Source organism: Solea solea, chromosome 6, assembly GCF_958295425.1.
Source record: "Solea solea chromosome 6, fSolSol10.1, whole genome shotgun sequence".
NCBI lineage: Eukaryota > Metazoa > Chordata > Actinopteri > Pleuronectiformes > Soleidae > Solea > Solea solea.
The window spans coordinates 8335972-8360655 of record NC_081139.1 but is presented as its reverse complement, the minus strand read 5'-3'; the positions used below and the strand labels follow the sequence as shown (position 1 = coordinate 8360655).

General features: G+C 39.9%; 1 protein-coding gene across 1 annotated transcript; it reads right to left on the bottom strand.

The window, feature by feature from the left end:
- Nucleotides 1–766: 766 nt before the first annotated feature.
- On the bottom strand, nucleotides 767–15624 carry st7l (suppression of tumorigenicity 7 like). The gene is made up of 15 exons (XM_058632569.1): nucleotides 15419–15624; nucleotides 15026–15108; nucleotides 13400–13559; nucleotides 13234–13288; nucleotides 12618–12733; nucleotides 12347–12425; nucleotides 12059–12147; nucleotides 11710–11810; nucleotides 11495–11609; nucleotides 10803–10875; nucleotides 10591–10693; nucleotides 4614–4764; nucleotides 3805–3897; nucleotides 3565–3704; nucleotides 767–2268 (listed from the first exon to the last, which is right to left on the bottom strand). Exons 1-15 carry the CDS (start codon nucleotides 15618–15620, stop codon nucleotides 2173–2175), a joined length of 1656 nt encoding a protein of 551 aa, XP_058488552.1. The 5' UTR covers nucleotides 15621–15624; the 3' UTR covers nucleotides 767–2172.
- Nucleotides 15625–24684: the final 9060 nt, after the last annotated feature.

The following is a 24684-nucleotide window of genomic DNA, read 5'->3' as shown; positions in this document are numbered from 1 at the left end:
ATATACCCTGTCTAGTCCCCTCTATTTTCTGTATAGTTCTCTCTTTTCCCACTGACTTTGAAGCCCCCGCTACCCAACACAAGTCTCAACACGCTGCACCAAACCTGCTCCAACACCGAGATCAAACACTCAAGCACCTGTCAGCCGTACTCCAGCCGCGATTTTCATTACTGCCGCTCGCCACTTAAGCTCGAGTGTATGGAGTATGATTATGGCACTAGTGGTTCATTGGGAACACGCCAAGTAAACCATCTGCTGGTGCCGTCGGAGAGAGGTATAATCATAATGATGGGCATGATGGCTCTCAGCTTTATATAGTCCAGGAGCAGCAATAGCACAATGGCAGAGGGAGGAGTTTGCCCTTGAACAAGACACCGTCTCCATATCAATGCTGAGGTGATTTGAAAAGATGAGATGACTCTCACCTCACACAAACACAGTATTTATATCTTTTGATTTATGTTGAAAATCGTTCTCTGGAGCCATCACCTGTCCATACATGCCTGGAAAAAAACAGATTCTTACATTTCCTTTATCCCGTTTGTCCTACAGGTGTACGCAAGAGTATTAGGGCCACATGGAAAACAAATTGGAGAAAAAGTCTGAAATCTAAGAAAATTATATTAATTAATTAATATTTAATTATTATTATTATTATTGTTATTTTTGTTTTACATGTGGCCCTAATACTCGACTGAAGCAAAGCGCCTGTGAAACAATAACATGTTTGATTTCAAGCACAAAAGCAAAGAAATTGTCACACGTGTGATTTGCACTAACAGAGTCATTTATTGTGAGTTTCACTTTAGAACTCATTTGAGGGTAGTAACAGTTACTCAATCATTCTCCCGTCTTCAGCATGTACGCAAACATTTCACGTTTACCCGGCTTTTTTGACAGCAAAGTCAAAGTTTGGAGCACTTTTTTTTTTTCTTCTTTAAATTGGATTCATTAAAATCGAATAGAGTTGGCTTGCCCCTTTCTTTTTTTTTTTTTTTAAACTTGAAATCGGTGTTGCAGGTAAGTTGCTGGGTTGTGATTAGTGCGATGTGGTGTAAAAGGCACTTCCATTATCACATTGTTGTGTCTGGTGTGAAAAGATGTTGCTCATATTTCACCCTGAGGCATTTGCTGTACATGACCGTAGCTGCCGACCACGTAAAAACTACCAGGTAACATCTTCATTAGAGAGATAAATAATGGAATGTGGTGGAGAATATGGATGTAGTGAAGCCACCAATTCATTTCTGGAATACAGACAAAGACCTTTTTTGTACAGACGGAAAAAAGAATTACTTTTGATTCGCTGTCACTAAATGCTACACAGGGGCATAAAAAGAGCTGGTGAGAATGAAAGTTTCAAACCTTAAAAACTGTGATGCAGCCTCTTGAGGATGTCTCACTGCAGGTATGTTACACTGACTGAGCCGTGTGGTCGTTCTGCTGTCATGTCTGTTTGGTAGTTGACCTGCAACAGTCTGGGTTATAATAAAAAAAAAATGAGTGATGCCACGAGAGGCCTTTACAGTGACCAGTGCTGATCCCGTACACATTTCGATGTTGCAGGGCTAGAGGTTGCCCCAGTGATATAGTGCTGAGGTGTCATGCCATGGTAACAACTGTTAAACTGTGGAGGTGTTGTATACACTGCAGCCACTCCAAGGCTGTAAATCAGAGCTCTGGTTTTAGGAGCTCTCGCTGACTTTTAAATGCCCAGCTGGATGGTACAAGGTCCCGTCCCGACCATAAAACATTTCTCGTTTAGTCATGATTTCACTTTATACTGTAAATAAATAGACGAGTGCCTCGGACAACGCTCTGAATGCGCCGAATTCAGCGATAAGAGGTTGTGTGGAATGCAAAAATTTGTTTTGGATCGCCCTGTAACAAATGACCCCGCTTAAATGTGTTCTTGGAAAAAGTCGGGCTGCTGGGACAAGTGTGGGAGAGCATCTTAAGAGTGGTATTGCCATGTTGATACAACCTCAGCCAACATAATCAGTAACGGCGCAGCAAGTGGACAGTAATGCTGAAGACAGGAGAGCAAACACTTTTTGTCTGAGGGTTTGGAGTGGTATTGGTGTGTGTATGTGTTTTGTGTGTGTGTGTGTGTGTGTGTGCGTGTGTGCGCGTGTGTGTGTGTGTGTGTGTGTGTGTGACTGCGAGTCGGGGTCAGATCCGAGTCAGCTGGTGCCAAAAACTGGACGGCATGAAGCTTTCCATCTTGTCCGCGAAAAAACCCAGGGGTGCAAAGAGTGTGCTGAAGAACTGCGAGGGAGAAAAAGCAGAATGAGCCTTCGTGTGCCAGGAAAACCTCTTATAGAAAAAGAAAGAAAAACACTTAACGCGACATCCACAAAAAGGTACCAAGTTCACGAGTTCACTGAAACAACGATATTTTTTCCGTCTCAAAGTCTACAGTAAAAAGAATCGAAAGAAAACGGGGAAAAAAAGGTTTCTATTATAGTCCTATTGTCCTTCATGGAAACAAGAAAGATGCAGCGTTAGAGACACTAGAAAAGGAGAGATGAGGAGAGATTTCAGGAACAACTGAAATCACCAACGTCCACATATATAACTTCAACATCTTCATCACTCATGTGTTTGTGATTAACAGCAAATTAGGTCAAGTTAGATTAAGATCTGCGACACACGGCACATAACACCGTACGCCGTGTGCATAATAGAAGATTTTTTTTATATGCACATGTTAGTGATTTAGGTTTCGCCAGCAAGAGTAAGATGTCCTTTAAAATATGACTATATGGTCTCTCACTGGAACGACCTGACGTGTTGCTTGATGCACTTGACACTTTAATAGTTTGAAAAGTGGACATATCATCCCGGCCAGACCGGAGCAAATCAAGCGTTCCCTAATCCTATTTAATATATGAAACATAGTCGACGTCCATACATGTCTGGTGTCCATAAATAAAGTAAAAGCAGACGACCACAAGCACTACTCCTGCCACGTCTTGCTTGGATTTTCTTTCCGAGAGAGAGATTTTCTTTTCTTTCTTTCTTTTTTTTTTTTTACCCCAGAAGAAGTGATGACCTCTTTGTTCCTAACACACTCCATTACCTGTTATATAGACCAGACTCTGCCCTGCTGTAAAAATCCTAATCATTTATTCTTTTTTTACTCAAAACAAAAAGAAGAGCATGAGATGTTCCCTGTAAGTTTTATTTTTGCGGGATCTATTAAAACAGAATGATCAAAAAAAACAAAAGGTGGTTTTCACACAGCACTTTAGCATTTTAGATTCTAAACTTTTCAGGGTTATTTGTTACATAGTGATGAAAAGGTGGTGTTCAGCTGCGGTCAGCGATAGAATATGTTTGACCCAGAGATTGTTTTCGCGGGAAATGTTGACCTTCCCATGAGACAGTGACGGCGATTACCATCGGGTTAAAAGACTGAGTTTACAAACAACATGCATGTTATTCATGGGTAAGAAAAGATTAAACGAAGACATGACACTGAAGACAAATTACACACATGTCCGAGTGGAACGGGTTTCTATATAAACACCAAATAATAAGATGACAGGTTTAGTTACTTACTGCTTTGGCAAAGACACCCATGAGCTCGGGGAACTGATGTGTGAGCATGGCCAGTATGGCAGTGAAGGAGCAAAGGCCTGCTGTGAAGAGGATGAAGAAGGGAAGCTCTTTTTTCGGGTACACGGACACCTCGTGAAAAGCTGCAGCAGGAGAAGAGAAAGAGACAGACAATGTGAGGTGGTTTCAATTGTGACAAGACACATTTACAAACAGCAATGGATACACGGCCGGGGTATTTACAGGGCAGTAGTTCCCTATCTGCGGTTTCTGTGCATCCTGGGTAAGGGTAAAACAGGTGACCCTTCTCCAGAGGGTACGGAATTATCCGGAAGGCTGCAAACAGACAAAGGAGCAGATGTGACGACATGTAAAGCACTGTGCAAAAAGTAAAGCACAAAAACACAGGTTTAACAAAGTAACAATTCATCGATGAATCCATTATTAATCGATTACTAAATTAATCGGCAACTATTTTGATAATCGATTAATCGGTTTGAAGCTTTTTTCATGATTAAAACAAGATTTATGATTGTTTAAGCTTCTTAAATATGAATTTTTTCTCCATTTCTTGGCTCTGGATAACAAATAAATCATTAAAAAGTCAATGATTTTGGTTTGTGGACAAAACAAGACATTTGAGAACATCATCATCACCAGGTTTGACAAAGACTGATCAACATTTTTTAAGGTTTTCTGATATTTTATGGACCGAGAAAATAATCGACATATGAATCAATTATGAAAATAATCATAGTTGCAGCTCTATACTTAATACTTGACACTTTAACATGCAGAAGCTGTTTTTTCCATAATTTCTGGACAGGTTACAATAAAGTGAGAGAAATAATAAAACTAATAACAATTAATTTTATTTATGGGTGCCTTTCACGATACTCAAGGTCACCTTACTGCAATAAAACAGTAAATAGAACAAGAACACACTATATAAGAACAGAAAGAGTTACTTTAAAACACAACCATCTGCCATAAATATATTTCTTACAATTAAGAAAACAGTGGTGAAGAATAGAGACAGAAATAATACTCACTGCCCTCCCAGGTGCAGTGTAATAGGTTTAACGCTCCCTCTGCCCTCTTCCAGTGCTGCAGGTGAAAGAAAGCGTATGCCACTGCCTCGCTGTCACCTCTCTTCAGGATGTGCTCTGGAGGCAGGATCAAACTCTTCATCTCTAATAAGTACTGACGAGAGGAAAAGAAAAGACAGATGCACTCAAAACCTGGATGTCTGAGCAGAGCAGAGGAGAGGAGACTGGTACAGATGCACTTTAAACTGGAAACCAGAACTGTGACACACATTGGGAACAATGAAGAAAGAACAGCAGGAAGGAGGTAAGAAAGGAAGTCAAATACACAAGCAGTATGTGTCAAATTAGGGATGTAACTGCAACAAATAATACATTACCATATTAATAATTGACGAGTAATTGACTATAAAATCAATCTGCTACTATTTTGACAAAAGACTGACCAATAAATAACTGTTAATCAACAAATACACAGGTACACGAGTTAGTGTGGACCAAAGCAGGTGAACGTCGCAGTTTGTCAGCGCTTGCAAAGAATACCAACGTAAAGAAACCAGCATCAAACGTCCTGTTCCGCAAACATATAGAGAATCGATGCTCTACTGCCTTGGTCCCCACTAAAGCATGTGCACGCTAAATTGGAACCAAAGCAGCCTAATGTCGCCGTTAGCCAGTGTTTGTACAGAATATAAATGTAAATAAACCTCCCGTTCAACCAACGCGTAGATAAACGACATTTCCACCATTTAATGACAGACGGTACACAAACACAGCACGTGTTGCATGTCTTTGCATCATGGTAAGACACATTTTTCAACACTTGTACATCCTCCTCTATCTCATTATGCATCACACGGCCTTTTCCCCCCTCAGGTTACACACAAGCAATCTGTTAAACAAACCGTCTGTGAATATTTAAATCCCCGTGCATTTGAAAAGTGGCAGGGAAAAGGAAGCCCGTTTATTTGTCAGTGAAAGTACAATTTATTGAGACATGAGCCTAAATTGCGTTGGTGTACGTTTGGGTTTTAAAAAAAAGGCCTTTCCCTTGGGGTCACAAATCACTTCAAGCTGCTTTAATGGTTTCATTCACATTTTTTCTACTTCCTCCTCCATCAACACTTGACTCAACTCGATCATATGATTGTGCAATTCCCGCTGGCTCACTCCCCGAGGACTGAAAACCCTTTTTTCCACGCGAGGTATTTGTTGAGAGTCTTATTTTGCAATTGTTCAAGGTGGGAGGGAAAAGCTTTCCAAAGCCCTGTGTGTGTTATTGTTACAGTGTAGTACATTCATTCCATGAATGTGTAACATCCCCGACTCACCCCTCCTCTCATTCCCTACTGTGTTAGAGTGTGTGTGTTACTGTGCTGGCCCACATCTCAGATGTAAAATGTATAGAACAGGGTTACACAAACAAGGCATTCTGAAATAACGACGTGAGAATACTGTGCTTTGTTTTTTTGTTTTTTTTAACATTATCATGTATTATCAGTATTCTTAAGAAGGCCCTACTTTCGGAGGATCACGATTACTGGATGCACGGTGACTTTGATGAACTTGTCACTGTGTGATCTACATCTGTGGTGCCCAGGGTGGTTAGGAGTCCACGTGTAACAAAACCCATGTGCAGGGCTGGGGCCCCCCTGGGCTGGATTCCCAGGCGGCCGGCATCACAGCGCTCTGGATCTCAGAATGACACTTTGGGAAGGTTACCCCAGAGCTAATCCTGTCTAATCCTTTCCATGGTCACAGGCTCAGCCAGCCAGCCAGCCAGACCATGCTGCTTCACCCATCTCCCCCTGCCTTGTCCTCTTGTCTCCAGTCTCACCCCATGATCACACGCCTGCCCATGCACTGCAAACTGCTCATCCTCTTTTTTACCTAAAATGTCTGTTACTACTAGCTACACTGACAGGTGATCCGTCTCGTTCTCTTCACCTCTAACAAACCTGCTTCACTATCAGTCTGCCAGTGCTCAGCATCTTCCTCTCCCCCTCTATCTACACTTCTTAAAGTGGAACTCTGAGGGAAGCAAGACTGTAACAACAACAAAGAAAAAAATCACCTGACACAGACGACATTTTCTACACGTGGTAATGAATTTTGCATAATGTCTGGTGTAAACCATGAAATGCTATATTCATATATTCTGCCTCATGGGAAAAACGTAGAGATGCACGATTTAAATTGGTCCAGACCATCATAGGTCTATCAGCAAATAAGATGAATTAATAAAATACACAACAATTTTAAAATAGCGGTAGTTGAATAAGTGACTAAAAAGTCCTAAAGTAAGTAGAAAGTATTAAAGGTTATTTCATAAAGGTGTATACATTCACTATCATTACACTATCTTTGATTACTCATAGTGTAAACGGCTGAAAGAAAACAATCCAGTTACTGTGTATAAAATTATTTCTTTATGTAAAAGCTATAAAACAAACACATATTGGTATAAGGCATCGCCATAATGCCAGAATGTCACATCATTGCATCCCTAGTAAAGGCCCTATAAAGCCAACAACCACAGGTAAGAGGTGAGAGACTCCACTTCACCCATTTTCCTCCTCTTCAGACAATACCAGCAGACAGCTCTGCCTCCATCTTCCTCTCTTCTCTTTCCATCCTAACCTGTAGACATTACGATACTCGGCGGCAAGAGACAAGCAGAAGCTGTTTGTTTGGCCTCCTCACTTCTCCTCCCAGCTCTCTCTGCTCCAGCAGAGACACTCAACTACCAGTCGTCTTTTATTCTCCACAAAAATCTTTTTCCATCTTCCACTTTCCTCAACGGCCCTTTCGGGCAGAACTCAAGAAGAAACCATCACAGTCTTTAAGAGCAAAATAACAACGGACATGTATATTCATTCATTTTACACTTCAATATGGTAGGATATGCACAGAGCTGACTGATCAGCTGACCAATCACACTTTTTTTTTTCTATTGGTAAACGTGGATATTTCACAGTTGAACTCTTCCTCCAGGAGTCAGTTGCTGATAATGAGAGGACACTCATGCAGGTCTGGGTCCTCTGTGTGTTAAGATTAACCATTTAGAGCGACTCGCTGCTCAGCTGTCCTTCCTTTGCATGCCATGGCATTAGAAATGGTGACACTTCAGTCTCCTGCGCTGGTCTCTCTCCCTCCCTCCCTCTCTCGCTCTTTAGTCTGCTTCTCTGCTCCCTCTCGCCTCTTTGATGAAGGGATTGAGTTTCATGTGTTCTCCTTTTAACCCTGGGCAGTCATAAGCCCAGAGCATAACTCATAATGGGCCTCCTGATTCTAATCTGCGGAACTTCGCCTCTCACATTGGGACGCACCGGCAACAAAGACATCAGCTCTGTAAGAGTTGGACAAACCCTCAGACTTACAGTGAGGGGACATAAAGACAACTAAATACTGGGTTTAGGAATTTTCTAGTCAGGAGTTGCTGCAACCAGCTACTGCTACCTCAACTGACGAAAGTGGGCTGGGATGAGGCAAATTGTAACTATGCCTTGTTCCTTCTCTGAATCAAACCTCATTCATCTTAATTCACAACAAACCCGGGACTGCTGCGCTGTCAGAATTCACAAACCAAAAAGCCAATTTCAGAAGTAAACTAAGACAAGGCCCACGCTTCTGGGTCTTGACAGGCAATCTAGACGAGAACATGTCAACCAGAATGAGGTGAGGTGAGAAACGGCCTTTTAAAGTGGCGTAAACTGGCAAAGTGGATGGCGACCGGTTCGCCATGACTGCTCCACGAGGAGGCCGTGAGGACCAGAGTCAATGCAAATGTGAAGCAGATTCAGGTAGCAGGAACATTTGATCAGCTACCCGGGCACCGTCAATCACTTAGCCACTGGCTGGTGGGGACGCTGACTGGAAGGGACAGACAGATGGAGAAAAGGGAGGAGGTAGCGGAGAGGAGAATAAATAGAGGAGGACAAGAAGACGATGAGGAAAGGAAAATGTGAAAGGAGCAAAATGGGAAGAGGAAAGAAATGGGAACAACGTGGAGAGTTGGTAAAGGGAAAGAGGTAATTAGGGAGGAGGATGGTTTGCACTTCAACAGATGTGCGATTGAAATGTGTGTGTGTACTTAAGTTGTGTATATCATAGCACCATTGAACACAGTTTGAATGTGCTCATGTGACGCAGCCTTGCACGCATGATATTAATATATAAGGCAGGCTTGAAAACACACCCACACACACATATTGTTTCACTAATGATGTTTATTCACTCATCTAACTGACAGAAAGCACTGAGACGAGGATGATGTGTAAAAAAAAAAAAAACTACACCTGCTGAACATTAGTATGTTCACATTTTCCCACTGAGAACCATAGACTACATATAAAGACTGGCATATCATCTATCTAGCGGTAGCCGCCTATTCAGCCTAGTGTTTTAGTCAATAGTCATATCAGAAGATCTAGGAGTGTTTACCGATATCCAATAATACATTTTAAAGCCAATATGGCCAAATACCGATATTGTGTCGAAAAATATCATGCTGATTATATTGTGCCTCCCTTGCTGTATCAAAGGTTAATCCAAGAATGATGGCTTGGTAAAACAAATGCCATCTACTCAATCCATCACCACCAGCGTTGTGTGTGTCAACAGGTACTGAACAAGTAAAAGTTTCAACAAATACTGAATTGATGGGTCATGATTATTTTATTACTGCGAGGGCCACAGGCACCAGCAATTTTTCTGTTTCAGACGACTTTACTTATGGCCATTGGGACATGAAGAGGATTTCAATAACATAAAGGGTTTTTTCAGACAAAGCCTTCACATGTCTCAACACCAATAGTGTCAAATCACCAATAACACCAATAGTGTCAAATCTAAAAACACTGACCTTGCCTTGACAGGCTTAAGTAACAGGTGTAATCATCATTGGGTCAGAACACAACAGAAAGCAACATCCCCTCCTTCCCCACGCAAGACAATTTCATATCCAAAACCTTACAACTCCATTTTCAGGCCTTAGTATTAGATGTTTAAGCAGCTACAAGCAGCAATAGACTGGCTTTCACACCCCTGTATGTACTGTATGGACACTCACAGGTAATTTTGACAAAGTTAGAAGTGGTTGTCTCACTCTCTGTTCAGCTCATACAGTGTCTGAGCGAGAATGAGGGAATAGGAGAGGATAAGAAACAGGATGAGGGTACGTGATGAGAGGAGAGGGGAGGGGAGGGGAAGGGATGGCTGCCTCTGGGTGGGACATGGAGGGAACGGGTGGGAGAAAATTGAAGATGAGGGCCTCACTTTAAAATCAAAAGCTGGCTGATGTGTACAAAACATCCCCACACACTAAAAGTAGTGCACTAAAACACCACCTCACTACAAAGGCTAAACTAGGACAAAACTGTATGCGTGACATCTAATCCGGGGAATAGGAATAGAATATTTATCCAGTAAAGTGCCTCAGCTTGCTGCATTTCACTGTGCATGAATGTGCCCAAATATACCTCAAATAATTACAGTTTTAGTTCAAACTTTAAGTAAAAATTCAACCTACCACTAAAATGTGCATGCATATTTCCTGTAGTAGTCAGATGTTGAAAGCAAATACAACATAACCTTTGTTTTCACATATGGTGTTTCTTTTAAAAAAGGAACTATATAACAGCATACTATAAAAAAACATGTATCAGAAACAACTATAAAAAGGACGAAATCCAAAGAGTTTCAAGAACTGAAACTATGAATAAATAAATTGTTCTGAACATCTGTATGATGTATACTGACACCTGCAGGGGAGCCAGTTAATAACATATCTGGCTGCTCTATATGAACAGTTCATCCGTCTGCCTACTTTACACGTTTGTTCCTTGTGTGTCTGGTAGTCAGAGGAGCCTGGTGTGTTCAGACTACTAGTTATTTTATAAAACGCTGGTCCATCTACTCCACACAACTTGCAGCATAGCAGGAAATATAACATATGCTACACTTCACAGTGTGATTTACTGACCTTTGGCACATGTGGATTGAACTCCACAGCTCTGTGTATGGCCTCCACAGCGTTCATCTCGGCTGTGCTTAGTCCCCGCCTGGACGCTGCCTCTGGAGAGAACCTGTGGCAACGCACACACGTCAAATGTTACCGAAGCCAAACACATCGCATTAAGTGTGAATAAAATGCCTCATTCAGCTGTTAACTTTGCAACACAGAAGGAAACGTACTTATCTGACACAGCCCGTGCTTTCAACAGAGCAGATGTGTAGCATATAGTGGCTGATTTTGGCAAGCTGATGTCTACAAAAAGAGAAGAATAAATTAGGACGTACATCATCTAGGTATTTTGATTTAAAACAATGCTATGCAACTTTTTAAACCTTAGAAAAAGGACAGCTTCAAATTCATTTTGGATTCTGATGGGACTTATCTATAGAGACATTGATAGAGACAGACGTAGAGACTCAAACTGACAAGTTAATCCACATTACTTTGTTTTCTTTTAAAAAACGCAAAACTATGCATACTGTTTACATTAGCCAGGTGTTTTTGGGCCACTAACATGGAGACTGAATGATCATCTGTGAATGAAGAGCTTACTTTGACTTGAATCTGCTTCCTGTTTACAGGTACGCACATTACCGATGAACCCGAGTGGTCACATGATGCATGTTTTTAGATTGTGATTGAGTAGATTGAGTACGAATAAAGAAAAATGCTTCTGATTCTGAGCTAGAACACTCGTCTGGATGCTGAACGTTTTTAAACTGACGACAGTGTTTTCATATTAAAGGCTTAGGCCTACACCCATACAAAAGAATAATTCTGTTCAATTAAAAAAAGCAAATCAAGAAAGCACATCCAGCAAACTCACATTCTGTTATATTAAAGATTAAATATTTATTTTGTCCAGTCTTACCATCATATTTGGCGAGGACTGCTTGGACGTCAGCGTATGCCTGAAGCTCTAGTAATGCCTCCAAGAGGTTTTCGTGGATATTTAACATTCCTAGTAACGGGAACTCCTTCATTAACTGTAAAGTGAGAAAACATCGAGGTTACTCAGTCGCAGGAGTTTGACAAGCAAGAGGTTACCGCACAATTTCTAACTTCTAACTTCTAACAGAAACTCACATCTCTCATCATTTTCACAGCTTCTTTAATTCGCCCAAGCTTGCGCGCACACATTGCCAGTCTGCGTTTAATGTACACCAGTAAGTTGATATCTTTTCCAGCTGTGAATATCAAGCAAAAATATCATATAAACAAAACACCTTTCAGTCAAAGGGAAGAGAAAACTTTTAGAATATTAATAAAAAGAGGACATAGTCTATAGTGGGATCTTTTATGTCATGTTATGTTATAACAACACTCACCTGTGACAGTTGCACAAGCAGGATTTAAACATAGTTACGCTACAACTAGTCAGCTATCGTAATGCTAATACCAACTGTGAATATCACATAATCAAATCCATCGTTACCAATAGTTAAAGCTTTTTTGAAGAGGCGTTCGGCTTCTGTGATGGTTGTGGCTTCTTCCTCTGCTAAAAGAACGTACGCTGCAGCACATCTACACAATTCACAAAGACAGACGACAACAGTTGTTTGTGCAAGAACATCAAAACCTTTACCACAAAGTAGGCGATCAAAAGCACCGATAAACTGGTAGTTACGTGCTTCTATTAGCGTATTTAAACTACCCACCAGCAGACTCTTTTACAGCAGTTATTTAAGGAGATAATGTGTAAGTGTGTAAAAGTAGGACTCACTCATGGTTCATTTCTATGGCCTGGTAAGCTGCTCTGATCCTGGCTTGAGGATTTCTCTCTCTCCAGGCTTTCTGCATCACTGCAACCAGAGGATGAAATCAGGATTTTTTTCCAGATGAAAACATAAACTCCTCAAATATTCACCTTGTATATGCAGCTGAGTTCCACAGCTGCAGTTTTGTGTAAACATTTACAGAGAAAATGCTATAATGATTGAAAAAAAAAAGAAGAAAAAAAAGCAATATTACAAATGTAAATGGATAAAACTCACCAGCATCTTCTGGTTTTAACTGCTGTGTGTCTCCTGTGAAGAATGTCTGATGGTCTTGGGCAGACAGATTCATATCATAGTACGTCAAGGGCTCCTTCCCCGTTACCCAGGTGTACCTGCAGTGCACAGAGTAAAACACAAAACTCAAGCACATTGAATCATTTAAAACTGAATTAACTTTCTTACACTGGGGTGGAGTGGCTCAGTGGTTAAGACCAGTACCCTGTGTGCGAAAGACATCATGGTCGCAAGTTCCACTCCACCCCTGGCTGATTGTGCTCAATACCCATTGTAAGTCGCTTTATATAAAGCGTCTGCTAAATGACATGTAATGTAATAATGCAATACACCCAGGACACAACATCTGTCTTTACAAATCATTGTGAAACATCCACTTCTCCTTACCGGCTTTCAATTTAAGTCTTTGGCTTAGATGCCATCTGTTATTTACTATTTATTTCCGTTGTACACAGTTTATACTTGTTTACAATTATGTTTTATTTATATTTTGACAATTTGGTCAACTACAGTTCATAGTACATAAGTAAACTGTGAATATTAAGTGTCTCTATATAGATACAGACGAATATACAATGTTGCCGAACCCCAGACACACCTGTTGTATTCTGCTCCTCTGAAGAGATTGAGAGGATTCCTCCACACCTTACACTCTAACAAAGAGAAGACATTGTCATTAGTGTTAGTCATGTCATATTGAGAGTAGCATTGCTGTTATAGTTTATATGATGTTTATTATTACATATTATTATGTATGCATTTACCTGAAACACTGGGTCTTGGTTCCGCCTCTCCATTAACTGATGAGAACAGCCCGGTTGTGGAGCTGCTCTCAACTCCTCCCAGGAGAGGACGCAGGTGGCTCACGGACACTTGTTCGATGAATGAGGTCCCATATTTACGAAAATACCACCACTCAAATATCTGTGGCGAGGACATATAATGGGACAATGAGGCACATTTTATCCAAGTTATATGATAAAACTCAAAACTACATAACTGGGTTTTAGACATGTTTTTTTTTTTTTTACGTCCATCATGGCTGACTATATGGATAACAAATAAATGTGATTCAATTAACTTGAGCAGACAGGACTTTTTTTTAGCAGACAGACAGCAACATGTTGTTTTCTTCATCCCTACTTTTGATAGAGAAATAGCTTCAAATCCAGTCTCAATGTGAGTGATGGAGAACAATAGCCATGGTCTCTCTTTAAGGCATCACTCGGCAGCATCAACACCACCTGCTATCCTGTCATTGTGGGCAGCTGCGTCTACAGAGTGTGAATGATGTGTGATAGACAAAAAGTGCTGCATATACAGTAGATGCACTGTGTGAGTGTGACTATAAATGAGTGAGTGGCAAAACTTAATTTTAATGGAGTCGTTTCCAAGACGAGACATTTGTAAGCCTTTTTTAAAGACAGGGTAGGTCTGTACAGATGGGAGAGTAAGCAAAATGCAAGTTTTTTAACTCCGTCCTCCTTCAGTTACCTAAATGGCTGAGGTTCATTGGTAAAGTGAGTTGTCTTCCATCTGGAAGGTCAGGGGTTTGATCCCAGGTTCTACTAGACTACATGCTAGTGTGTTCCTGAGCAAAACAACTAACCCCAAGTTGCCGTTGACACCTGTGCCGCGGGTGTGTGACAGAAAAAGTGCTGCATGTAGATGCACTATGAATGAATGAGTGAGTGAGTGAGGGAATGAGTGTGAATGTCATGTTGTGTAGTATAGTGTGGGATAGTGTAGCGTTGTCATTTGGGGTGGGAATCACAGGGTACCTCACGATTCGATACAATACACTATACATGGTTCACGATACCAATAATATCACGATACAACAATTCTGTGATAATCAATATATTGCAAGACAATCATATAGCGATACATCACAATATCTGTCTCACGGAAGAAAACAAAACGACAGAAGTCAGAAACGTGAAAAGTAAAAAGTGCAGGATTTCTCTATGTAATAGAGATTATTATCCTGCAGTAAACTCCCGCCTGGGTTTCCCCTCATTCTTTTGAGCAGGGCCACCATAAGGAGACATCAAGTAGTGACACTAGGCGAGTGACACTGGCAGTGACTGGTTACTTTAGAGTCTTAATTTGTGAATCAAGGTGTATTTTGTATCATACTGTATGGGGACAATATATCAATTAAATTGATATTTTGACCCGTGTGTGTGTGTGTATATGTAGATGCATGTAGAGTATGAATGAATGAGTGAGTATGGTGTGCAGTATTGTGTAGTGTAAAGTGGTCATCAAGACTACAAAAGTGAGATATATAAATAAAGAGCATTTATCATACAGGAAATGTTAAATGGAGAGTGGTGTTATCACATTTACAGGATGTGTAATAGTTCATCATTCAGATGATAACTTACAAGGATGAGTCCAGAGATGAGAGAGGAGGTTCCAGTGAGAGCCACATAGAATTTAGGAGTCAGTGTATTTAAAAACACCGAGGCTGAAAGAACAAAATAGTGAAGTGTCATCAGTGCAGTCAGAGTGCTTATTAGTTCCCTCTGCCAACACCGTGCAACAGAAAATAACTACTGCTCAAACCCACAGCGGCTAACAGTGCATTATAATACAATATCGCGTCTTACCAACAAACAGTGCTGTTAAAAAACAAACCGTTAAATTGATTATGAGCGGAGAATCGTTCAAATCACCCGAAAACGTGCTGTGAAATTAGCAGCAGCTCCCGTTTCCTGCCTGCTAAAGCCAGACACCCGGAGGCTAACAATAGCTAGCTAGCAGCCGCGTTCATTCACCTGAGGTAAGAGACTCCTGCAGTTTCAGCGGACTCCACAGCACGTAGATCATGATCAGCACCATGCCGAACCAAATGAAGCACACGTACGTCCATGACCAGGAGAGCCACGACTTTAATTTTTCTGTAAATCCGAGAGATTGAGGATTACTGCCAGCGGTGTCCTCCATGATTCTCCGGATGTCTGTAAACAGAAGAGTCATGTGACCACGGAGGGACCTTTATTTTGAAAGCGCAATGAGAGCGAATTCTTTTCCGGAGGCTATATAAATGCTAAATTATTGTTTTAATCTCGTTTTTGGTACACGAACACTGTTTATGTGAAATAATAATATATGCGTTTTGCAAATGAGTCTACTCAAAGCAAATATCACTCTTTTATTTATGTACAGCTACAGTTTTTTGTTTCTCCCTCTCTTGGCGTCACCACAGCGAATGACCTGCATACAGGGCCGTTTCTAGCTTTGTGGGGGCCCTATGCAAGATGCTGTTTGGGGGCCCCTAGTTTTTTAATGGCATTATGGTATCAAAAATAAATGATCCTAGTAGGGCAGAAAGGGGTTAGTAATCTCTCCATCATAGTTTAATATCCTCACTAACGGGAATGTTGGGCAGCTGTCAATAATTTCCATCGTACCTGTCTGTCAGACTGCGTGACTGAGTGCAGTCCAACAATTTTTGGCTTAATTATGACACGAAAACACCAGGCACAGCTTGTTTTATTTATATCTTACATTTATTTTTTAGGCATTGAAGGGATTTAATAAACACATGAGACATGTAATTTTAATTCTGCTCAGATGAGGCTGAACATGCAGCATTGGGGCCCCCTGGTGGCCTGGAGGCCTTATTCATTTGCATAGCAAGAAACGACTATGACTAATCTCAGCATGTTTGATATGAAATAAATAAATTTTAAAAAAATATCAGAAAATATAAATCAGAATCAAATAAGTTTGTATCAGACATAAATTGATAAATAATTGTCCTATTGATCAATTATGGAAAAGATTTGTTTGCATCTCTGACTATGGTGCATTTTACAAATTAAATAATGTGTGTAATGTATACATTCCACCTCTACCAACTATAGCATTGACATAGGTTCTATGTTTGAAAAGGCCATTATAATTACTGTACTTTGATACTTCAAATACATGTCTAGTGTATATGTCATAGTCCTTTTTAATTGAGCTACACCTTTCTCAAAACTACTGATTATTACTTTCAATTATTCAAGTGATATTGATTATACGTTTGAGTTAAAATGCTAATTGCAGTATTTTCAAATCTGCCACAATATCCTCAATCTGACGTGAATCATCAGATCCGGCCTCCTCCATGCAGTATTATTTCTGACCACTAAGTGGGGCCCTTACACCATAATGCTCTTCCTCTCTTGTGCCATTCTCTGACTGCAGGTGGAGACAGCATTCATTGTTGTTTCTCAACTCATCATCAGCAATTACAGTACATTTTTACTTTTTTCTATCAGATCATTCAACACTGCTTTTATTCAAACTGCACATTACATACACACCCACAGGTGCATTTAATTAGTTGAAAATAAATAGGTTATTGTGATTGTTGCTAGAAAAGGGACATGTTACACAACCTGCAGCACGTCTCACCATGAGTGACTTCCAGAACGGTGCAGAAATAAGCATGATTGGCTGGAATAATATGTTCTGGTTGAAGGTTACAGTCACTGAATGACAGAGAGCCAGATCTGGTCCTCCTCACACGTGCCCTTGGATGAATTTTGTCTGATGCTGTTGGACAAGCTCACACGGGGTTAAAGGCCTGTCATATAAATCAGGTACAATCGCTTTAGAGGTGAAAACATGCATGATGCCTGACAGCGAGGAGGAAGAAGAATAGAAGAAGAGAGGGACAGGTGCAAGACAGTTTTGTAGAAAGAGTCCAGAGTGTAGAGCACGACCTGCGTGTCTGAATGTATTTGTAGCTAAAATGATATTTTCAAATGACCTCTGCTCGGTGACTCATCCTATAATAAAACATACATGTGCCCTCCAGGAATACATTGAGATAACTGTTATCTTATGTACACTCCACCACCTTAACTGGTTGAATGTCAACAGAAGTCAAATACAATTTATTGTATATTTAGATGCGTACCATAATTACACACTTATTGAAACCTTTATTTAGTTGACTTTAATGTGCATTTGTGTAATCACACAATTGTGGTCAGCCAGTTTGCAGCCAAGCAGAAGCAACATCGCTCATCACTCCGCGGTCACCTGTGTACTTAAGGTTCATTTGCAGTTTCACATCTGGTATCCATCCAGCCATCCTGGACTTCATGTTCTGTTTATGTAGTTCCTTTCTTCTTTCTCCACCCAAAGCTTTTAAGGGTCGTCTAATCATCCATAATTAATCAGCATTTTCACTTAAATGCACTGCATTGCTCACTCTCATTATTACTTAAGATGCTGCGCTTTACAGACTGAAACCGCCAGCTGTTCTGTTGATCAAATTGTTCGCAAATACAACTTTTTAGAGGATTTACAAGCCAAAAAAAGGCAAACAACAAACACTTTTAAACATTTTTATTGACGAACACTTGAGCAGAGATTTGGATAGCATGTACTTTTAATGAGTAATAAACTCTGCTCTCAATATTACACTGAACATGTACATTCTTTTTGACTAGTCGTTCTTTTTCAGCTCTGTATCTGGTGGTCTCTGCCCTGATGGAAAACTTTAAACTTTATGAAACTGGTTCTTGTCTCCCACACTGCTTTCTCTCTGTGAGTTTATATTACTTGTCTCCATAAAGGGACTCTCCCTCCACAACCCATTTCTCTCAAAACACTTCATTTTCAGAAAATGTGTGTTCTGTTTTTTCAGGAGACTATGCCGTTTGACCACATCTGAAAACAATGTTGCCACAGAAAAAAGAGAGAAAAAAAGACTTCCTCCACACAGGCAGTCATAGAGATTAACTTCTCAACCTTTTCCTCTGTAAATGGACAAATGGACGTGTTCTGTTGTCGTTTTACAACCACCATAAAGACTGATATCCACTGAGCCGGGGAGGAGCATGGCATGTAACTTCACATTCACTTGAATATGCATGTGTCGTTATCTCACCCATTTTATACAATATCCCATGCACAGATATAATTGTACTTTAATAACGTTTATTGTATCTTAAAAACATGAACCGTCATTATCTGTGAATGCAAACAGTACAATAGCAGCAGCCTGTGTGTACACTAGCTTTTTTCATTGTGTACAACTCAAGCCAACTGTAAGTATAAATGGAAGAGGCAGACATGAATAATACATACTATGAATTACCTTCATGCAGTCTCTCTCTCACACACGCACACACACACGCACACACACCACTCTGCTGCTAGAACATTATTTTTAGTAACAATAAAATAAAAGTTGCGGTGCACTGACGAAACCTGCAGGTACTGTGAGTGAACAGCAGCAGTGTGTGTGTGAGTCCTCGAAATATGATATATTATTTAACACAAATGTGTTAAATAATGTTTAAGTGCAAACAGCACAGATGAAATGAAAGTCTATGTAACATAAACACTTGAAACAGAGAGGGCAAATTGTGCATTTTCAGTGTTAATGCTGCTTGTGTTTATACTGTGTGTGTGTGTGTGTGATGTCATTATAAGTCAAGGTGCTTTGTCCCATTCTTTTTTTTCTCCCCGGTGTTATTTTTCTCCTTTTTCCTTTTTTTTGTTTGTTTGGAAACTGTCTTATTATCTCAACTCAGCAGGATATTTGTTTTATGTGTCAGTCTTGAGGAAGCAGATAAACGTCAATAATAAAAAAAAGCTCTGCTCTGTAATTCAAGCATGAACAAAAGCACAGCCCGAACAGCAGTACACAAGTCATGACCAAATGACGATATTCACACAGCGGAACGCAATTATGACAATGAATAAATAAACAAATAACTAAAATCACGTATGCGCTGCCTCATCGTAGTTTTCTGACTCATTCGGACATCACGGTTTTTTTTTCTACGTTTCCTGCTCTTGTTTTGCATGGACACTGTAACCATGTCGGGCGGTGAATTTAAGTTTAGTACTTTGCAGATGTAACACACACCTGTCACAACACCACCACTGCCCTGAAATTACACAAAATGTGGCTAAAATTAGTGAGGATGGCAAAACACCAAACGTGGCTTTCGTGAGTCATTAGTTATTTTCCAGCTCTGTTGAACATGAATCATCCTCTTTCCCTGTAAGATCCTCACTGTGAATGTATACTTTTGTTCTGTGCGTTTCTCCTCGTCACTTAGCTTTTGTTTCTACTATAACTGTAGTGAGACACTTTTAGAAAAAAAAGAGTGCAGTCTGTGCAGCAGCACAGTGTCATAGTAATCCATTCACCAGTCAATGAGATATTAAACTGGAGGATGGACTAATAAACTGACATAACTATGGTTAAAAGAAGTGTGTAATTTTTTTTTTTTTCCCGTCACGAAGACTAAAGCACAGGTACAATGACTCAGTGATTTAGAAAGTTTATTTTAAAACCTTTTCAGTTTCATTGAAAGAACACGAGTCCTCGTGGTCTTATGAAGGTTGTGTGAAAGCATGTGAAAGAAGCACAACTGCACTGGGGTCTCTGTGGTTTAAGTCTCCCATCACAGTACAGGCCTTGATTGCATTTAGTGCTGTTGAGAATCATGTAACCTTTATGGGGCGCTTTCAAAGATGACTCACAGGCGAGCTAATTTTAGAGGGCTTTGTGCTTTGGATTGGTCTTGAAGTATACAATTATAAAACATGAAAAAGAGTGACACAGACAAAAGAATGAGACACTGCCGTTGTGTGCAATAGTCTCATGTTCGGTCTCAGTGGGGAGAAAGCCAGTTTTTGAATGTAGAAAGTGAATTTTGAATATTCAGATGACATTATTTACATGATTGCTCGGCGACTATGCTACACTTTAATGAAACACCTTGTGTAGAATTTGAAATTTGATCATGTTGGTGGGTGTGCACAGCCTTTACTGGCAGTAATTTAACACAGATGTAAGAAAAAATACCCTCTCCCACCCCCACAGCATGTGGCAGTAAAGAGATGTGAAATGAAAGTGCAATAAAGCAAACTGGACGAGCCAAGTGAAATGAAGAGAGGGGTTTTTTTTCCCCCCATGAAAGAATTTGTGATCATTACAGGAGACAAGAAAAGAACAGTTTAGTGTCAACAGGTTTTTCCAGTGTAGACAAAGAAGTGATAATATAACTCAGTGGCTAAATAATCTGAAACCCCCCCAGAGAATAATCAAACTATTAGTTGCAATAGATTAAATGACATTAGATTTTTAATGAATTTTGAAATGACTATGAAATCCGGGGCCTGTGAAGAGTGGACTCAAAAGGCCTTTGGAATAAATGGATGAAATAAGTCAAATAATGTTTACAAATTGTTTGGATTAAGAATAATTGATGGTTATATTCCAGAAATAACAATTTATTCTAATGGTGCCATTGGAGTAAATTGTTGTTCTCACTTTTTATATTTCCATTGATGTGGCGCTGTTGATCACATTTTCATGAGCTACTGTAACTGTCCTGGCTGCCATTATAACACCCAACACACACACACAATGAAGAAATAAGGTCTTAAGCTGACCGTTATATTTTGAGATGCATAATGTATGAGCATAGGTCTAAGCGCAGGCTTTTAACATCTCACTGCTAACTTCAGTTTCAGCACAGCCGGCAGAATGAACGACGGCTGTTTGTTGGACACTGATGGGAAACAAAAACATCACATCAAAACCACCAGCTAGTTCCTCTGCTGCACGCTTGACCTTTCAAAGTGAAACGATAGACGTTAGTGTCACCTGGAAGAAATGATTCTGATTAACATGACTACTCCGCCGTCCCTGACGTCACCACAAATCAACGTTACCTGGCCACTGGTATTTGTGGCGGAACACTGAAGCAGACCTCAGAAACAAGCACAATCAAAGTGACAGCAGGAGGGAGAGAGAGAGATTACCTTTTATGTTCACTCAAGTCTTTCTGGTGGCGCAGTAAAGATTACTATCTTTAAGTACAATAATATAAAACTAAATGCTTTCAAAAAAAAAACATGCAGCGTGAAGACTTAAACTTGGAAAAAAATAAAAAACGAAATGGTAATACGTCTTTTAAAAGTCCGACTCCCTGTCAAACCAGATGATTGACAGCGAGACAGAAAAGCACTCATGCAATCTTGATAATGTTATGTAATTTGAAATTGTAATGTAATCGGAAAAAAATGAAAATTGTGAAAGAAGCAGACACTTTGTCTAAGGAAATAAAGATTTACACCGTATACATATATATACATATATATATATATATATATATATATATAAGTATGACGTTGTCAGAACACAGTGAGATGGCTGTGGACTATTGAGGTGATGCCATTCAAGCGTGCAGTAATATGTTTACTGGACTGACCTCTGCGCTCTGACCACACCACAGATAATGATTGTCCTGGCAGGGTCTTTGGGAGCCTCCTGTGAAACACATTGTGAGAGTGTGATCGTGTGGCTTAAGAACTACTAACAACATTGATCAGCTACCTCTGAGCAGCAGGAGGCCTGCAGTCCATTTGAAAAACAGACAGAATACTAGGAAGAAGAAGAAGAAGAAGAAGAAGAAAACGAGAGTAAAAGAAGCTATAGATTCTGTCTTTGAAGTGATTTTTCTTCTCCCGTGCACTTTTTGTTATCCAGAGAAGCTGTGCATTTCCAAATTCCTCACCATCTGTGTAAATGTGATACCTCTCCTTAGTACAATGAACTGGAAATAGAAGCTGTGTTTCATATAATCCCCAAATCCATCCAACTCTCACATTCTATCATGCAAATGCGGTGCAGTTTGAAGAGAATCCGGTCTCCCAAACATATGCCTGAGCTGTGTAAAAGATACAACAATTTATTATGCATGCATTGCACCAGGCTTATGGTAATAAGGTATTAAATTAGTGCTGGACATTATTGCTCTTCTGTATCACTTCTGCTCAAAAGATTTTCACAAAAGTCACATAAAGCAGAAAGAGGAATGAGATTTTAAATTTGATTTGCTGGCATGCTAAAGCAGTGATTTCTTTTGTTTGTATGTATTGGAAATTGTGTTTGATTTTTACCACTGGGTTATGTAGAGAAACAGCAGCTTATTGTGTACAATAATATGCTAAGACTGACTGTGTTGGACTTCATTCTCCATCATGGTCAACTGTTTTTTTCAACACTGTCATTTGATTTTGATGTCTGTTAATTTTACCCTTTAACACCTATGCCTCAAAATGTCCGTCTGGACTTTTATTCATTGGCTTATTTTAACCATATGTGCTTTTGCCCATTTTTCTGAGAATAACTTTGAATATGTGGCCGTTATTTACAAAACTGCAAGTTCTGTTTAGAAAAATAACACTGTAGTTGTACACAAACACCCGAGTTTGTGTGTCAAATGTGAAATTTGAACAGTATGAAATATATGTAAAATAAGATTTGTTGAGTCTTTGTCTCACTGTCCAAAATCTGGCCAAAAAATGGAAACTATGAACAGGCGTTTCTCCATCTCTGGTCACAAAGATGCTGATTTTCCGGCTTCCTGCAACAGCGCGAGTGAAATTACCGTAATACGCACATATTGGTTTTGACTTCTCAGCTTTCAGAAACCGTTGGAATTGTTCCGACACCACAAAGCGTCGCGTAACTGCAGTAATGCAAACGCGTCATCTACGTTCAGCTCTGTCTGTGTTAAAGGAATAAAGATTTTGGTGATCACATTTATTTATTACGTTCAGTTGTCGTTCCAAATCTCAGACTATTTTCAAAAACGATTCGTTAAATGGCTCCAAAAAGGAAAATTCAACTAGATAAATGTAAAAGATGAGCAGATGCTGTATCAATAAAAGGCTGTGTGGTTGTTTGGCTCATGGTGCATTTAAATCTTTAGAAATGCTCATTGTTAACATGGTCATTTGGTTTTTTTTGAGTGATACAACACGAAAACATAACTATGATTTGCAGAAACTGATGTTCGATCAGAAAAATCTCGTTAATATGGAAAAGAATCTTCCTTCTGTGACAGAAAAGTGACAAGTCAGTCAAATTCTGTTGAACTCATTGTGGTTTTGAGACCACGCAGCAAAAGAGATGGTGTTTATTGTGTGGAAAGACAGTTTTTTAAGTTTCATTATTTCACCTCCTAAGTTTCATTTGATCATTCTGTCTGTGTGTGTGAGAAAGGTGGATAGATAGACAGAGAGAGAGATTAACCAGTATGAGTGTGTAACATTAAGTGTGTGAACGTGCAGATTATTTTTTCTAGGCCAAGGCTTTGTTCGGTGTGAAGCCACGCCCTGTCTTATTCTACTGTGTGATATGTGCAAAGATGTGAGAAAACACCCACACGCTCACTCTTCCACTGTATCTACTTGTTATTTTACCACCATCAACAACTGCCCTGCAGCTGTCATTTACCCCGCAGCTACAGATACAACGTGTAAACTACTGTAATGCAACGTTGTGATTACCGACGCCATGCCATACTATTATAAATGCTGTCACAGCTAAATCACCATTAGCTGCTGCTGCTGCTGCTGCTGCTGCTACACTGTTGATTTTGTTATTGCAAATTTGTAATGCATCGCATTCAGGCCATAAATCTTATACAGGATTACTGTGTATAAGTCGTTCGTATGGTCTTAACTCATCAATCAGCGCCGCAATGTTTGTGTTATAACTGCCACTTTGTATGATGGATGAAGATGGCTGTTTTTTAACAGTACAGTAACTATGGCAGGGGAAGGATGAGATGTGTGTGTGTGTGTGCGTGATAGAACACAATGTAAGCAGTGACACTCATTATTCCCTCCACACCCGAGAGTGATCGAACAAGCCACATATTAACTGTTTCTTCCTCTTAATCCCATTGTGCTCGGTGAGATTAAATTTGAACACTAATAAATGTTTTTTCTTTTTTTTTTTTAGGACTAATTAATGTTTTGCACCTTGCCAAGAATCGTCTTCTTCCTCTGCTAATTCTAATTGGTCCAATTAATCATGCAAAAGACAATTAGCATAGTTTGATGTGCAGCAAAGCCACTCTGGAGCCCACAGGGGGATTTGGAGAGCTTTTGTTTCTTGATACAAACAGAAAATTAGTCAAGGGTGGTAGGCGCTTGATGCTGAAGCACAGTAAAAACACAATACTAATGAACGTGTTCCATTGTGATGGTCTTTACGGGACTG

Excerpts from the sequence above, each read along its gene's own strand:
- st7l (XM_058632569.1), bottom strand. The coding sequence starts at position 15,620 with ATGACTCTTCTGTTTACAGACATCCGGAGAATCATGGAGGACACCGCT. Across the intron at positions 13,289-13,399 it reads ACCAAGACCCAGTGTTTCAG|AGTGTAAGGTGTGGAGGAAT; the intron begins GTAAATGCATAC and ends TCTCTTTGTTAG. Across the intron at positions 10,694-10,802 it reads GCACGGGCTGTGTCAGATAA|GTTCTCTCCAGAGGCAGCGT; the intron begins GTACGTTTCCTT and ends GCGTTGCCACAG.